The sequence below is a fragment of the Cryptotermes secundus genome, unplaced genomic scaffold, assembly GCF_002891405.2.
Source record: "Cryptotermes secundus unplaced genomic scaffold, Csec_1.0 scaffold250, whole genome shotgun sequence".
NCBI classification, from domain to species: domain Eukaryota; kingdom Metazoa; phylum Arthropoda; class Insecta; order Blattodea; family Kalotermitidae; genus Cryptotermes; species Cryptotermes secundus.
The window spans coordinates 1,912,667-1,931,026 of NW_019738873.1; the positions used below are offsets into that span (position 1 = coordinate 1,912,667).

Consider the following 18,360-nt stretch of genomic DNA (forward strand, 5'->3'; position numbering starts at 1 on the left):
CCAGATTTATTACTGTTTGGCAGTTACGGTCTTATATCTGTGGGACGTCCTCTCTGACGAGAGAACGGGTCTATATTATGTACATGCTGCTGGCCCTCAGCGAAGTCTTTTTCAGGTCCTAGTCCCTTGGGACTCGCAATCATATTTTACTGTCTAAGATTTTGTAGAGGTGTGTTTACCTCTCTGTTGCATAGAAACGCCTCAGTTCCTGTATTATTGCATGCTTGTCATTTCCGCGGGTAAATTTTACCGACCCTTCGCCTAGCAAAACCTATTCCGGCTTTCAGGCGTCTCATCACAATACTTTTCTGTACTTGATACATGGGACGCGTTAATAACATACGGCATAAAAACCACCTGCTGCTTCAATACTTGCAGTTAATAAGGCTGTAATCGAGAGGCCATATTTTATGATCTATTTCCAAAGGAAAGATTTATTCCATTAAAGCAGAAGCTAGGGTGAATTTCAGAGTTACATTTAAGGTATCAGGAATCGGCTTCAGGTTTCGTATCTGAAGTCAGAGGAGTACAAAGTAACATTGAAAGCCGCCCGTCTCCCCTACCCCCCTCTCCCCAACCGTTAAAGCACTCGATCCGTTACGTTGATGGATGAGGTGCTTCTTTCCGCTGCTCAATCTCACGCTTGCTCCTGGGCCTTCCTTCGATTCGTTCGCTCTACTTACTGCTTCTGTGTCCTCTCCTCTTCTTCATAATCATTTGTCTCAAGGTATCGGAGAAAAATTTTTCTTTTACTCGTTCATTTTCACCTTTAATGCAACTTAAAAAATGTTCACAGTCTCTCCTTAATTTAAAATAACATTAACTCGCTATCAGTTGCTTGTGTTTTGGCCTTACTTGCCTATCTGGACGCAGTTGTTCACTTCCAGAAACCACAACACTACACTAGTTCTTGAGGGGCTATGCCTCAAGCCGGAAGGTCGCGGGTTCAAGTCCCGATGAGGTCATTGGATTTTTTTCAGTTGACCTAAGCCTTCCAGCCGCACTAGGCCCTGGGGTTTACTGAGGCCCTAACAGAAATGAGTACCAGGAATTAATTAAGTAATTTTCGTGGGGAGTAAAGCACGGCCGGAGCGTAAGGCTGACAACCTCACCGCCACTTTTGAGCCGATTGTCTAGATAATGTGGGACCCTCAACGTCTCACAACCCTATGGGCCTTCACAGGGATAGCTTTACTTTTTTTTATACACTTAACTAACGCACGCGGTAGCGTAGTTGCTTGAGGCACTAAAGCTTGAAGTTCGCGGTTTCGATTCCGGATAAGGTCACTGAATTTTTCAGTTTTTCTAAGCCTAGCCGCAATATGACCCTGGGGTCGACTCAGTCTCTAACAGAAATTAGTACCAGGAATCTTCCGACAGGGATACAGGGCGGCCATGCGTAGGATTATCAACCTTACTGCCATCTGTGAGCCGATTGTCTAGAAAATGTGGGAGCCTCGACGTCTCACAATCCTATGGGCCTCCACGGGATGTTACAGGGACAGCTTTACCTTTTCCATACACTCAACTAGTGCGAACATGGACACATATGGACGGCGGAAAAGAAAAATAACGCGGGAAAAGAGTTTTATTCTCAAATGTATTTTAGTGTGAACTACGATAATACAGTAGCACTGGAATGTATTTAGTTAAGAAGTAGTGCAGTGTGGCAGTTTCGAAACGTGAACATTTACCCGAAGATGGCCAAGCAAAGCCGAAATGTGTGGCAATTGGTTGTGATTTGAATGTTATTTAAAATTAAGAGGCGGTTGCAAAAAATTATGTTACATTGAAAACGGAAGTCAATGCAACTGGATGTTGAAACACAATTGTTATGTTACGCTATCCTCACTTCTGCAGGATTTGCACAGCGGGGTCGTGTAGGACTACGCGAGTGGCCCGAATGATCTATGTGCTGTGCCGCTATGTTAGTGCAGTCGGATGAACCCAGTTGGTGAATATTCTGAAGGGAACAATTCGCTGTTTCTGTTGCCGAGTGCCATACTAAAGCCCCAAGTACATTCACATAAGAGAAAATGTTTCACTTAATTACCTCGCCTTCTGCTTCCGTTATATGCGCAACTGCTGTGTTTATAAGGCGCTTTGTTTTGACGCGGAATTCTTTGCCGAATTTTTATAGAAATACTGCTGCAGGAGCAAAGAAAGAACAAGTAGGCCCATGGAAGTTAATGAAAAGATTTAGAGGGAGCTTATTTTGAAGACGTGCTAGAATACCGTCCTGACTGGCCGAGACTGTTAAGTCTCGAACCAGTAAGCCAAGTGCGACCAGCATCCAATTCGTGTCCCATCGTTAAATTTTATCAGGAAATTTTATTTCAGCTTAGTCTTTTCATTTAGTTAGAGGTGAGTGGTCAGCTTCACGCCCCGACCGCTTTACTCCCGGGGAAAGAGCCCCCGTACCCATTGGGTAGGAGCCCGGGTGGACCCCAGAGCCGGTCTGGACGACATGGAGAAGAGAAAATTCTTGCCCCTACTTGCACTCAAACTTGGACCCCTCAGTCGTCCAGCCCGTAGCCAGTCGCTATACTGACTCACCTATCCTAGTTTCTAAGAAGTTAACGCGATCACTATAACAGGCCATGAAGACCCATAGGTTTGTGAGACGTCGAGGATCCCACATTTTCTCTAGACAATCGGCCCACAGATGATGGTAAGGTTATCAGTCTTACGCGCCAGTCGCCCTTTACCCCCCATGAATCTTCCTGGTACTCATTTCTGTTAAAAGCTGAGTAGCCATATTGCGGCTGTAATGATTAGTCCAGTGACCTCATCGGCGATCGAACCCGCGACCTTCAGTCTTGTAGCATAGTGCCTCAACCAACTACGCTGCCTCGTGCCCCAAGCAACAGTGGCAACTGCTAAAACTCAACGGCAAGCAGTAATGTTTACTGCTGCGTATTGCCCCCCGAGGTACAACTTCAAGAAAACCAACTACTTTAACTTCCTAAGAAGTCTAGATCAAAGATTTGTGGTTTGAAGGGGTTTGCACTAGGGGTCAAGACTGACAATACCATCAAAGAATATGAGTGTGAGTACCATTCAAGGAACAAAGCAACATACTGGCCAGCAGACGGAAAGGAAATAACCAGATTTGCTAGACTTCTGCAGCGCAATAGAGACATCGAGAAAATACATATATATCGAAGGGGGTACGGATTATGTTCAGACCACTCAGGGGTGACCCTAACACTGAGTGAAGCTGTAATCGGAGTAGAGGCCAACCGAACACCGAAGGACGATCTAACTGGGAGGGATTTAAAGAAGTTAGCAACACGGTACAATTATCAGGACCCCTGATGAAGAAGCCAGAACTTCATGACAATTATACAAACAGCTACGTGGAAGAATACTCACGCATTAAAGGGGAAAACATGGGGGACATTACCCGAAAGAATTGCGGGAACTGATTGCGGAAGAAAGGAGTGGAAGGAAACGCTGGCAACAGACAAGAGCACCTGCTGATAAAACAAGACTGAACAACCTTAGTCTAAAACTGGATTGAGAGACTGAGGAGGTCAAAATCGGGTCTATAGACTCATATTTGAGAGAACTAACAAACGAGAAAGAGACATACTACTCTCTATGGAAGACGACAAAAAGAATGAAAAGACCGGTAGTACATACACCACCCATAAGGAAACAAGATGGTAGTTAAAGGTAAACTTGTCCCTGTGCTTATCTAATTAAGCACTACGCCATGAAGACGTATGGGGGAGTGGATGTATAGAGCCACATTTTCTTGACACCGGCACTAGTGAGTGATCAGGTTTACTCCCGGGAAAGAGCCCCCCGTACCCATTGGATAGGAGGTTGGGTGGACCCCAGAGCCGGTCTGGACTACTTGGAGAAGTGAAAATTCTTAACCCTACCGGGACTCGAACTTCGACCTGTCGGTCGTCCAGCCCGTAGCCAGTCACTGTACCGACTGAGTTATCCCGGCTCCTAAGAAGACGGTAACTGGGCAAGAAATGATGAACAAGGAGCTGAACTGTTGTAGACTGCTTGGAGCAAATGTTCAAGCCTAACTAGCAACCAAGGAGGAACGAAGCCCAACTGATCTTCTGAGAGGAACGTGAAGAGATTCCATCGGTAACGCCAAGAGAAGTAGAGAAAGAGAGGGAGAGAAGAGATAGAATGCTACAGTAATCCAAGAAAAGAGCCATGTTCTGATCTTATAACCGGTGAAGTCCTAAAGCAGCTTCCAAGGAAATGCGTCCTGAAACTGAGTCGCCTGATAAATGCCTCCTTTAGATTAAAATACACGCCACAAATGTGGAAAATTTCCGAAGTTATTATGATCCCTAAACTTTGAAAACCACTAAACGAAGCCACTTTGCATAGACCGATATCACTGCTGCCCGTGGTCTCAAAGAAAAATTACTATTTAGAAGGCTAAAAATAATAATTGAAAGAAAAGGCATTATACCAACCCACCAGTTTGGATTCAGAGAAAAGCATTGCACCATTGAACAAGTGCACAGACTAACAGACGTCACAGGAAACAGGCCAGAAATAAATAAATTATGCGCAACAATTTTTCTTGACGTAAAACAAGCCTTTGATAGAATCTGGCATATGGCCGCGTCATAGGTCAAGTGGGATTTGTGGTGGACAAAGTGGCGCTGTGCCGGGTTTTCTCCGAGTACTTCGGTTTCCCCTGCCAATCTTCATTCCACCAAACTCTCCATCATCATAATCACCCGGGGCAGGCTACAATAGGCCAATCAGTGGCCGCCGTGCCGAGTGGACCCAGTTGGACTCCAACCCCCACAGCAGCGTGGAAGTGATACAGCTGAAGATCGGTTTCACGACCACAGCAACGTGAAAGCGATACAGCTCCTTGATAACGAGAGGACAGTGAGAAGGCCCAAGAGACTCAAGCCGTTTGAACTAGTGTAGTGCAAGTGCGCGTTAGTGTAAATAGTGATACTGGTGCGAAAACAATGTGCTCAAGACACCAGATCCAGGGACACACCGGTTGGCGTAGTCTCAGAGTATAGTTCTAGTAGTAGTAGTTTAAGTCAGAAAAGAAATGCTCGTTAGTCTCGGGCTAGTTGCATTATTAGAACGTCAACAATTAGAAAGCAACTTGGTGTTGTGGATAACATAAAAGACGATATCCATAAATTGTTGAGGGCAACGGAAAGTTCGCGTAGAGAGCACAGATGACAGTAAGACTTCCCAAGACACGAATGGCGTACAGTCCTCGGGGAAGAAATAAATTTGGGAGACCTGAAATAAGGTGTTTGGCGAGACTAGGAACAGACCCCAGAGGCCCTGCATCTTGAGAGTACGGAAGTATAATTTTTTCCGCAGGAAAATAAATTGTTGTGCGCTGTAAAAGTCAGAGCCTCCCAGTCGGGCTACAAGGTTTAAATGTGCTCCGTTGTTCGGTGGGTTGCAGCCTCTCACGGCGATGAATGCGAAGCTGCAAGGCATTGTACAGTATACATACATGTATATTGTCACGTGATGGAGTGACTATAGACGGGGTTTGGATTGGTAATTGGATTTATTGAACAGTTACAGAACGTAACTACGACAGTGTCACTGAATTACACACTCCAACGAGCACTGCAACTACAGCACACGTAAAGTTTTCTCATTTTTCTGTATCTTCAGTCGTTGCCTGGTGACGGATCCCAACAATATCCTCACAATTACCTCACAGTAATCTCACAATCATCTCAAGACTCTCCTCTAATTGAAGCTGGCCCTCGTTATATAGCCTCGGCACGGGCCGCACAGAGAACACCTCCTCTAGCAGCACCACTGTTGTTGCTTGCGTCTCTTACCGCCATTACCTAGAAATTTTCCTTGTTTACAGAGCCCATAACAACGGTAATTTTCTTGTCTGTTTTGCGGTTGCCTATCAATGGTTCTTTATGCTATAATACTTGATATACACACCGTCCTTTCTTCTGTGTCACCCTGGGTTAAGGCATGGAGATCGACATATAAGCTGCAAGTAATATGTTTCCTGGTCCCAGTCAAGCGTCTGTCAGTATACGTACTGGAGCAAATAACAGTTGCAATATTTATGATTATCCTGATGCACGCCCCTGTGGTCCTCTGAGCTATTCGCATTATTCTTGACAAAAACCCCTGTTCCTTTTCGGTGCACGCCCGTTTCCCTGCAGTGCACACCCCTGTGTTCCTCTGAGCTATTCGCATTATTCTTGACACAAACCCCTGTTCCTTTTCAGTGCACGCCCCTGTGGTCCTCTGAGCTATTCGCATTATTCTTGACACACCCCTGTTCCTTTTCGGGGCACGCCCCTGTTTCCCTGCAGTGCACACCCCTGTGGTCCTCTGAGCTATTCGCATTATTCTTGACACAAACCCCTGTTCCTTTTCAGTGCACGCCCCTGTGGTCCTCTGAGCTATTCGCATTATTCTTGACACAAACCCCTGTTCCTTTTCAGTGCACGCCCCTGTGGTCCTCTGAGCTATTCGCATTATTCTTGACACAAACCCCTGTTCCTTTTCAGTGCACGCCCCTGTGGTCCTCTGAGCTATTCGCATTATTCTTGACACAAACCCCTGTTCCTTTTCAGTGCACGCCCCTGTGGTCCTCTGAGCTATTCGCATTATTCTTGACACAAACCCCTGTTCCTTTTCAGTGCACGCCCCTGTGGTCCTCTGAGCTATTCGCATTATTCTTGACACAAACCCCTGTTCCTTTTCAGTGCACGCCCCTGTGGTCCTCTGAGCTATTCGCATTATTCTTGACACAAACCCCTGTTCCTTTTCAGTGCACGCCCCTGTGGTCCTCTGAGCTATTCGCATTATTCTTGACACAAACCCCTGTTCCTTTTCAGTGCACGCCCCTGTGGTCCTCTGAGCTATTCGCATTATTCTTGACACAAACCCCTGTTCCTTTTCAGTGCACGCCCCTGTGGTCCTCTGAGCTATTCGCATTATTCTTGACACAAACCCCTGTTCCTTTTCAGTGCACGCCCCTGTGGTCCTCTGAGCTATTCGCATTATTCTTGACACAAACCCCTGTTCCTTTTCAGTGCACGCCCCTGTGGTCCTCTGAGCTATTCGCATTATTCTTGACACAAACCCCTGTTCCTTTTCAGTGCACGCCCCTGTGGTCCTCTGAGCTATTCGCATTATTCTTGACACAAACCCTGTTCCTTTTCGGTGCACGCCCCTGTTTCCCTGCAGTGCACACCCCTATGGTCCTCTGAGCTATTCCTCTTCTTGACGCAATCTCCTGTTTTCTGGCAGGGCCCACTCGCCAGTCACTGCCTCCTCTCTGTGAGCTCGCCTCTGTTTGCAGGTATGAGCGGAGATTCACTCATTTTGTTGGCCGAAATAGCGTGAAGAGAAGTGGCCCGCTCCCCGTCTCCGAACAGGGCCACTGCTCGTTTCACTGAGTGACATGTGATCGTATCTCAAGGCCCAGGGGACCTTGTTGATTTACGGGGCACAAGACCCTCTTCTGAATGGCCCATGAAGAGCTACGTGAATGCCCGTATCTGACATTGCGCATTGTTACCACATTTCTAAATTGAAAATTAAAAGCACAATGGTCTATCCTCTTAAGGCACGAAATGTCTTCACCCGCTTAAACACTGAGGTCGGGGGTTCGAATTCCACTCGAAGGATGAATGTTAATGTGTGTTTATTCTGTTCGTGTTGTCTTATGTATGTAGGAACCTCGAGATGTGCTTTCGAGTCTTGCGAACTGTCTATAAGATTCATAATTTCAAATTAATTCTGAATGCGAGCAGGACAGAGGGCCTAATGCGTCGAGGTAGCAGAAGAAATAAGAACGCACACCTTCACAGCTAAAGCAACTCCCAGCATATACAGAGTGATTCTAAATTATTGTCGGGATTTTCGTGGCCAGTAGTTTTCAAACCGGAAAAAGCAAAATAAAACTGCTCATAGAATATGAAAGTGTACTGTTTTATTTGGCAGTATTGTACCCGCCGCATTGATGTCTATGAGAAAATATGACGTCATGTCTCAAAATGGCGACTGTTGAAGAGAAAGCAATGTGTGTACTTGGTTTTTCGGAACAAAGTCCCTCATCAAAATGCAACGTCGTTACAGAACGCAATATGGGAAAGATCCAGCTTAAGATAATGCTATCCGACGTTGGTTAAAGCAATTTCAACGGACTGCTAATGTTGCGATCGTAGCAGTTACACCGCAAACGCTGGAGAACACTTGCAGGGAAACTGAATACCGCTTGGACATCTTACATGTCACGAATGGCGCGCATGCTGAAGTTGTTTAGCATTGTGCAGCATTGCTTCCATAAGTATTATTGTATTGCTTCCGGTTTGAAAATTATAGACCATAGAAACCGAGACAATAATTTACGGAAGGGGAGCCGAATTATTTATTAATTTATTTGGAGGGTTTTCTTTTACGATAGTGTCACCAGTTCAGACGATAGGAAGAACAGCGAATTGTGAAGAATGTGGAAGAAAGTAATTATAATTTGTTTCGAGGTATAATTCTGACATTGCTTGGGAGGGACTGGAGAAAACACGAAGGATCTTCGTGAGCATAGTTCGTTTCTGGGCTGTGATTTGAACTTCGAAATCAAGATGCACGAATATTGATCGCTCGGCCGCGAAATTAGACAGATCCAAAAAAAGTACCGGTAGCTCAGTCGGTATAGCTACGACCTACGGGCTGAGGCTGGGGTTCGATTCGAGGCAGGAATAAAAAATTCATCGTTCGTCCACAGGGCCCCGACAGGCTGTGAAATCCAGCCACCTATCCAGTGAGTACATCGGATTATTCTTTGCAGTAAATTGGCCGAGGCGTGAAGCTAAAAATTAAAACTCCATCTTATGTCAAGGTGGATGGACATATGAGTGCATTCTCCAGTACATCTTCAAGTAAGCACAGGAAGAACTTACCTTTTGCTGTTACTCGGAAGGGCCAGGAGCCGATAACAGCTGTCATGTAGCTTAGCACATGAAATGGCTTTGCTCGCTCGAACGTTGAGATCGTGGGTTTGAATCCCAATCAAGTCATTGATGTTGCCGTTTCTTTTGTGTTTGTGTTCTCCTGTGTAGGTAGCACCTTGCGTCGGGCTGATCCCCAGTCCAGAGGGGTAATATCGGCTGTCTAAGTTTGAGAAACCGAAATGAAACAAGATCTTAACCGAGCCCCGTATGCTCCAGGTGGGAGCAACAGGAACAGATAGACAGACAGATGGATATGTAGTAGATATATACGTAGATAGACGGATATGTAGATAGACAGATGGATAGATGGAGACATAGACAGACTCATAGATAGATAGACAGATATATATATATATATATATATATATATATATATATATAGATGGATGGATGGATGGACGGACGGACGGACGGACGGACTGATAGTATAGAAGGGCTAGGAACAGTGCAGTTCAGGTTTCTATGACCTCTACCTTGTACTGCAACACCGGATCGCCATCGAAATACGGATATTGGAAAATAACTGATTGCTTGAAATGCAGTCGCTGAAGCCGACACACTAAGCAACGTAATTAGCTGCAGCGCGTGTACAGAATTGCGACAGGATTAGTGGGGCAGAGGAGAAAGGACAGAGGGAGGAGCGGCATGGTTAGACACTTCACTAAGCTTATTTTGCATAGCTTGTGGTGGTGACATTGAATCGGGAGGAAGTACACAGGGTTTAGAAACAATACATTTCATTATTTCAGAGCGAGTAGCCCGAAGAGGGGGAGGTTTGGGTATGAAGTAATGAAATATTTCACCAAGTTTTACTTATATATAAAGATGATAGGATGATAGTAAAGGAGACAGAACAATATTGTAGCGTCTAGAGCCGTTGCTATACAACGACCGTTAGATTGGCGGATATACCTGGGACGTTTCTGAACAACGGCTCGATAAACATATTCTTACGAAAGACACAATAGACCAACGCACGTTGCTAGGCAGCAGCTTCTTAATAACGCAACAGTAGGACCACAACAATAGAAAAGCCGTGTTTTCTATGTGGTCCGTACTGAGAAGTAACTGTGATTTTGACTTTGCTGAAGTGTATATTATACTTAAGCATCCTGTTGTACTATACACTTCTATATGTAATAATACTAATGCCGTCGTGAATGTAAGAGTATGCTGAAGTCAGTAAAAGAGGCCTAAACTTGGCAATGGTCAAACTTAAGACCATTCAAGTGACTAAGCTGTCGTTGTAGCATAAAATACATAAGATACGCGTGATTTGCTTTGCAAAGCCTGTACTGACAGAGGGCTTGTGTAGTGCAAAATGAAGAATTTGCAATAAAATGCTATATGTGCGATAGGTACACTTGACGAAAGGCCAAGCGTATTCATAAGGAACAAACCAATCCTCTCATCAGAGAGGGACAGGGACCACAATGGTTCAGTTGAAAAAAAGAAATCTCTTGTCGTGAGTCTGAAGGGATTTGAAGCCAAGACGAAATGATAGGCGGTAAGTCTCCAGTCGTAAAGTATCTTTGATTCTGACTTAGGCTTAGTCAGTTATATACGGGAGTCTTTGTAGAAAACACATGATCCCCGAGGCGGAGAAATAGCCATTGTTGGAGCCGTTACCAGGAAACGTCTAGTAAGAGACTTGTGCTTTGGTGAGCTGCAAAGTGTATAAACAGCGAGAGTGGTATGGATATTAGTAGTTACGACTTTTCACCGTTCCGAGCCCCGTATGCAGTCACTCCTACACGTGACAGTAGTGAGGACCTTCATTTTATTGTGGAATCCTGAGTTTGGTGTACCCCACACTGACGAAGTTTTAACCGTAGCAGAGGTGGAAGGAATGTTCACACTGGGACCAACATGTCTCAACGTGAAACTTCCTGCACAAAACGTACACGTTGTCTCTAGAACCTCGCTATGAATTTTATGATCTCTTATCGTATGCTTTTATACTGTCAAATGATGGACTTTCAGTTATCTTAGCTTCCACATCTTGGAGCATCTCATTATTTCACTTATTCAACGATTATATGAAGATTTATGCACAGGGTTAAAGCGGTCTAAACGTTGGCCGTTGCCGAGGAACAGCTTGTTAAGACACAGCAGGCTGCAAAAGCTTAGCGAATGCCATGGTGAACTGTAAAATGTGGAGTTTATCGGTAGAACAGTAACTGAGTGGTGTACACAAGTGGACAACAAATCCAGTAGCCAATCCATACGCCGTCTATAGTCTCACACACACGCCAACACATAAGCGTGTACAGTCGTGGCCTAATAAAATTACTCTCATGGATACGCATTAAGAAACAGAAGCGTGAATCTAAAATCTAAAATCGGTAAAAGCTTACCCAGTCAGCGTCTGCACCAGATAATCGGTCTCTTCACCGCCCCGAACGGCTCTCACGCAGGCCACTCGCTTAGCAATAGCGTGAGTTCTCCTGGGCAAAGATGATTAGGCTGGACTCATACAATTAGTGCTGTAACATGCGTCTTCTAACGCTTTATCCAGTGGCATGAACACAGCCATAACTCTGACGTATCTCTTCCCTTCTTGTGTATACACACACACACACACACACACACACACACGTACGCAGGATGTCCGGAAAGTAAAGATACAAATCCAGTAAAAAAACTGCAAGAGATTATTTTTGCCAGAAATGTCAGTGCTGCCGTGTGAGATAGGAACCGTATGACAGGGCAGAGTTCTCCGGCCACAGTCACGGCAACGTTGTGCTCGCAATATGTGTTTAAAATGGCCGTGTCGATTCAAAATTCCGCCAAATGTGAGGTTCGTGCAGTAATTCGATTTCTTCACGGAAAGGGAGAAACTGATGCTGAAGTTCATTGCCAACTTGTTTCTATTTACGGCGAAGATGTTATGAACAGGCAAAACGCAGCAAAATGGTGTCGTGAATTTGAAGTGGGAAGCAGTGATGTTCACAATGAAGGCCATCCGTTGTCACTGATGAAAACATTCATGCTGACAAACGATGAACTTCATCAGCAATGTCCAGAAGTGTCGAGGAATGTTCTCCTGTCTAGGAGAGCAGGCGGGAGATTTCTGCGACACTGGAATAAGAAAACTCGTTCCCAGGCTCCTGAAGTGCATTGCGATCCATGGTGACTGTGTTGAAGTGTAAATATAGGTGTGTTCTAAAAGTGTTACAAGTGAACCCCTCCAAAAAGAATGCTTTACAAATATTTTCTGGACTTTGTATCTTTACTTTCCGGATATCTTTCGTGGTTGGAGATTACTGTACTGTCGTATGCGCCGCCGTATAGTGTGGTATAGCTTTACGATCTTCAGTAATTTTCATAGTCACTGCTCTGAGGACCTCGAGTCTAATATAATTACAGTAAATCTCCTTCAACTCTCCGTTACTTTCAAAAGCGACATGGTTTCTACTTTATACAAATATCTCTCGCTTTCATGTTCTTTCCACCGTCTTCATGCTATTTTGCCCTTTTAAATGTCTACAAGAGAATGTTCTGTGCCTGTTACGACGGCCTTATGCACTAATCTTGCTTTTGATCATTTGGGACTGTGATGCAGGGCCTAGCTACGTAATTTCCTGCATCTTTATGGCTGGGCTGTAAAGGAAATACCCTATTCCCTGTCTTATATGACTGAGGGGCAACAGACAGAGATGGAGCAGAGAGGCAAAAGCTACTCTAACAAAGAGAGCGAAATATCGTGCCAAATGTCGTCTGAAAGACAAGAAAACTCACTCCATTTTGTGTCGCACCTTGCTAGTCAAAGTGTTCCTGTATCAGATTGATGGTAACACTGTCTACCTGGTTGCATTTTCATAGAGAAATATTGCTCTTTTCCTTCACGTCACTCTTAGACGTGGTATATTATCAGTTAAAATACATTACTCTTGCCGTCTCGTGACATATCCATGTACAGGGCTTAATTATAAAATAATGCAAATGTGTTAAATGTAAATATGTTAGTTAATACCTTGAAAATTGAAAGCAGAAGGATCCCTTTGACATTGCAATGTGTGTGTGTGTGTGTGGCATTGCAAGTCACAACAGACTGAATTTTGTGGTCTCACAAGGAGCTTAGCAGAGGAATTTATATTTTCCTTAGTACGAGTAGTTTATGTATGGAACACGGATACGTCCGGTGTTTAGGAGAGGAATGAAATGCACGCCATAACTTAATCAAATTCAGATGAAAGGTATATATTTCAGTGTATGTGAAATCATGCCAAAGACAGCTAAGAGATGTTTTGACACTGTGGCACAGTTCAGATATTTGGGAAATACAGTGATAAATCAAAACTTGATTCAGGAGGAGGTTGAAATCGGTTAATGCTTGCTACCATTCAGTCCAGAACCTTTTGTCTTCTGATCTGCTGTCTAAGAACCTGAAAATTAGACTATATAAAATTATAATTTTGCCTGTGGTTTTGTTTGGGTGTGAAACTTGATCATAGGAGCATAGACTGTAGGTGTTTGAGGACAGGGTGCTGAGGAGAATATTTGGACCGAAGAGAGATGAAATGCCAGGAGGTTGGAGAAAACTGCATAGTGAAGAGCTTCATAACTTGTACTCTTCTCCAAGTATAAGTCAAAGAGAACGAGATGGGCAGGGCATGTAGCACAAATGGGGAGAATAGAAATGCATATACGATATTGGCGAAAAAGCCAGAAGGAAAGGGACCACTAGGAAGACAGAAACGTAGTTGGGTGGGTAATATTAAAACGGATCTTAGATAGTATGAGGTGGTAAGGACTGGATTGATCTGGGTCAGGATAAAGGCCAGTGAAGGGTTGTTTTGAACACCGCAGTGAACCTCGGATTTTCAAAAATTACCTGGAAGTTTTTGAGTAGCTACACAATTGGCGGCTTCTCAAGAAGGGCTCAGCTCCATGAAGTTAGTTGTATTTTTCAGTGTTTAAATGAAATATGTGATGGAAGTCAGGAGCTGGGATAGCTCAGTCGGTACAGAGACTGCCTATATATTGGACGACCAAGGGGTTGGAGTTCGAGCCCCGATGGGGGCAAGAATTTTCTCTTCTCCACATCATTCAGACCGACTCTGGGATCCACCCAGCCTCCTATACAATGGGTACTGGGTGCTCTTTGCCCGGGAGTAAAGCGGCCGGGGGGTGCAGCTGACTACTCACCTCCAGCTAGTGCCGAGGTCAAGAAAATTTGGATCCGTACATCCACTCCTCCATACGCCTTCATGGTGTACTGCCTAATTAGTTAAGTACAGGGACAACTTTATGAGAAGGAAGCCACATAAATAACAACAGTGAAGAACTGGCGCTACGAGATTTTACTGCTACTGCACGGGTTGAAATTTATAGGCTTGAATGTAAACTGTGTCTTAGATTTGTGCAAAATTATTGAAACCTTTTGTAGTCGCTACAAACACATCGCCTGATTTTGGTTTTATTTTAAGTATGGTAAGGGTGACAGTTCTGTTAATGAACAGCACAAACATAAATACAGTTCTGTCTTCTGGGATATATAACACTGTGCAGCTCGTTATTTTCAACAGGTTACACACCGTTATGTCCCAGAAGTTTGAACTCTTCATAACCGCTTTGAGAACCTCAAATCCTATAGCACATTCTTTATTTCTCTGTTGATATAAACATGTATATTGCATATAACATATTAGATATGAGGTTGCTACACGTTTTCTGTTTCATATTTGCATGACATTTACAGCAATCTGCAATTCCGACTTACCAAATAGTGCCCATGTTCTTACGAAAACGTAAAACCGACGTTCGCTTACTGTAGAAGAGGCAACTTCTCCGGCTTATCTGTCTGGCATGTGCTCTAATCGTCTCTTTGCAGGCGCACTGCGTTTCCGAAATGTGCGAACATGTAACATGCCTTTTGAACTTACATATTTCTTTGCATTGTGTTTGTGAACAGGAATACATTTAAAGTTTAAAAATATGTTAAGTGAGTGTTACTTTGTCGTTTTCTAGGAGTGACTTTTTATTCAACAACCTGTGCGTATGTCATATTGCTGCTCGCACTAAACTTACTTTGATATTACCCAGTAATGTGTTTTGTTACCAAAATTTTACCAAAATATTACTAAAAACTATGTAAAAGAATGAAAATTTTCTAGCACTTAAAGGCTGATTGGTAATCCAATTATTCTCATTAACTCTCATATTAAAATTAAAGGTATAACATTTTTCCTTTGCCCAGCTTCCACACTTTGTTAATCTGCAGGCCAGACGGACTGGGTTATCAGCCTTACGCTTTGGTAACTTTACCTCTGTGACTGAGTTCCTGTTATTTATTGCAAGGTACAGGGGTAGATCTTGACGAAGAGAAAAATTCCTGGCCCCAACAGGAATCGAACCCCTGATCTGTAGCCCTTAATCAGTAAATTTACTGGTATACCTCGGCTCACTTCCTGTTGAAATGCGAACAGAATTTTGCGAAATAAGCTTGTCGATCGCGATTATAGCTTACTGAAATTGTATATCATATTGGGAATTGATTCAGTGAGGAGAAAAAATAAATCCATTATCGTGTACATGTTCACCGAGTTAGCGAGTGCGGATGGAAGTCCCTAACAGGGTCAACGGAACGACCCTGAGCAGATGGAAAGCTAATGGAATTACCCGGGTCTTGGAAGAGAATAATTCAACCTATGGCTGAGTCAGAAGGAAGTCAGGGATAGTGAATGTTGAAATCCTAGTCGTCCGTGTAACCGAGAGAAACAACAGATAAATGAAATGAGGTCACTTGATAGGTCTTCACCAAAGAAAATTGATAGAGTTAAGGCTGGAGGTTTGAGAAAAACAATCATGTTTACTGCATGTAAATTCGAACTACACAACTTTACAGTTGAGGAGAATACTGGACCGAAGAGGGATGAGGCGACAGGAGGTTGGAGAAAACTGCATAATGAGGAGCTTCATAACTTGTACTCTTCTCCAGATATAATTAGAATTATCAAGTCAAGGAGGATGAGGTGGGCAGATAATGTAGCACGAATAGGGGAGACGAGGAATGCGAATAGGATATTGGTGGAAAAGCCAGAAGGAAAGAGACCACAAGGAAGACCAAGGCGTAGGTGGGTGGACAATATTAGAATGGATCTTAGAGAGATAGGATGGGATGGTATTGATTGGATAGATCTGGCTCAGGATAGTGATTAGTGGATGGCTCTTGTAAATACGGTAATGAACCTTCGGGTTCCATAAAATGCTGGGAAATTCTTGAGTAGCTGCAGAATTGGCGGCTCCTCAAGAAGGGCTCAGTTCCATGAGTAAGTATCATTAGAGAAACTACAGCAAACGTATATACAAATTTTACTTAGAAACTTCTGCAAATATCAATTTATATATCCAAATTTCAAGACAGAAGAATATAAAACATACTTTTTTAATATTTTTAAGTAAGAGGGGACCTTAAATTTATTAATCCCAATATTAAAATTGTGTTAGTCGTACAATTATGTGTTTCATGTTTTCAGCTTTACGGACGGAACTCCCAAAATATCTTATACCTTATAATAGTTAGTTTCTAATTTCAGCTTTCGTGTCAAATGATCCAAAATTGAAATAATATTCACATGTATAATAATATATTGCAGTTTCCAGCTTTCTCGAAAAAAATCTCAACTTTAAAATGTTATTCATAGAGATATTGGGTTTCCGTCCTCAGGTGAGGGAGGCTAAGTCCATGAGAGCTAATAAGAAAAATATACATTACAAATTGTTCCAAAGATGTACAAGCGTGGAACTAGGATAGATATGTCACGAAACCAGGTCCATGACCCCACGGCATAGAATAGAAACCAGAATTAGCAAAAAAACTAACTTCCGTTGCACACTAAAAAACTACAGGGTCACGAGTTGTGTGATACCTGTTCCGTTGGGTCTCTTTATGGTTACTACAAAAAAAACCCTAAATTTGGAAAGGTTGGCACTAACTTTCCCGACAAGCAGCGGTCGCTCAGTCACTATAATTCCGTAGCAGATTAAAAGAACTACAGAGTCGCAAGTTATGTGATCTGTTCTGTTGGGTCTCTTTGAAAGAGTTAGCTTCAATCAATAGACAACCGATGACGCAAAACACAAAGGTTATAAATACCTGAGACCAGGCTAAGTCCATGAGAGTTAATAAGAAAAATATACTTTACAAATTGTTCCAAACACATACAAATGTGGAACATAGATAGAGCCGCAGAAATATGTCACGAAACCAAACTAATAACCAGGTCCATGGCCCCATGGCATGGAAGAAAGGAGAACTAGTACAAAACTAATAGTGTTTAACTAGCGTCAACAATGGGGTAAATCACGCCTGTCTAATTTAGAACCTAATAGAAATCAATAAAAACATATATCACGTCATACAGATCTTCTATGTGAATTGGCGACTTCATTGCTGATAATGGGAATCCAAATGGGAGAAAAGTCCAAACTGGGTTGGTTAATTGGGTTGGCCAAGCATGCCATATGGGCATGATGTTATTAGTATAAAAATCTGTTTCCTTTTTCAGCGTTCCCGGCAGAGAATCCTATGATTGAAGGCGTCCTGTCAGCTTATGCTATAGGTGATTACGTCACTGCGAATTGCACATCAGGAAAATCCAATCCTCCAGCCGTCCTCGCCTGGCAAATCAACGGCGTGAAGGTAAGCATTATCGATTTGAGCGCAATTCTATCCGAGACATAATTGCCGCCGTACAAATATTCATAGTTTATTACAATTTGAATACATTCCATTTACGTACAACGTAAAAAATTTGACACGATAAATATTGAAAACAGTTTACATTCTGTAGTGCTTGTGTCGGTGCATTTGTAACTGTGTTCAGTGACAGTCCGTGTGCAAGAACCGGAAACTGGGAGGCTTGTCCGATTTAGAAATGTGTATGTGCATGTTTAGCTGGAGCATCTGTGGAAATAATGCCACATTGTGAGGCGTACAGAGAGCGACAGTTGCTAAGGTTATGTTGGCATCCACGTATCATGGGAAGACAACCTCACAGAAGAGGAACAGTGGCCGAAGATCAACATTGACAGCAAGAGATCGTCGTACATAGAGAAGGATTGTTTCGAAAAATCACAGAAGTGCTCTGTCACGGATGACAGCAGAATTGAACATTCAGCTTGAACACCCTGTTTCCACAAAAACCGCCCGACGTGAGCTTCACAAATCCAACATCCACGGTAGGGCTGCAACTGATAAACTTCTGATTACTGAAAGTAATGTTTAGCTGCACAAACGGTAGTGTCACGACCATAAAACCTGGACATCAGACAACAGGAAACGGAAGTGTGATATGGTCAGATGAGCCGTCCTTCACCCTGCTCCCTACATCGGGAAGAGTTCACGTTTGGTGAACACTAGTTTTTTTATTGCTAGTGGGGTGGGACTAAGTCC

At 43.4% G+C, this 18,360-nt stretch overlaps 1 protein-coding gene across 1 annotated transcript in view; it reads left to right on the forward strand.

Annotated features, from left to right (window-relative positions):
- LOC111871130 overlaps positions 1-18,360 on the forward strand; it is a 231,342-nt gene that overhangs the window by 204,817 nt on the left and 8,165 nt on the right. Inside the window, exon 5 of the mRNA XM_023863981.2 lies at positions 17,474-17,607. Coding sequence (XP_023719749.1) covers positions 17,474-17,607 — 134 coding nt within the window. The remainder of the gene's footprint in view (positions 1-17,473; positions 17,608-18,360) is intronic.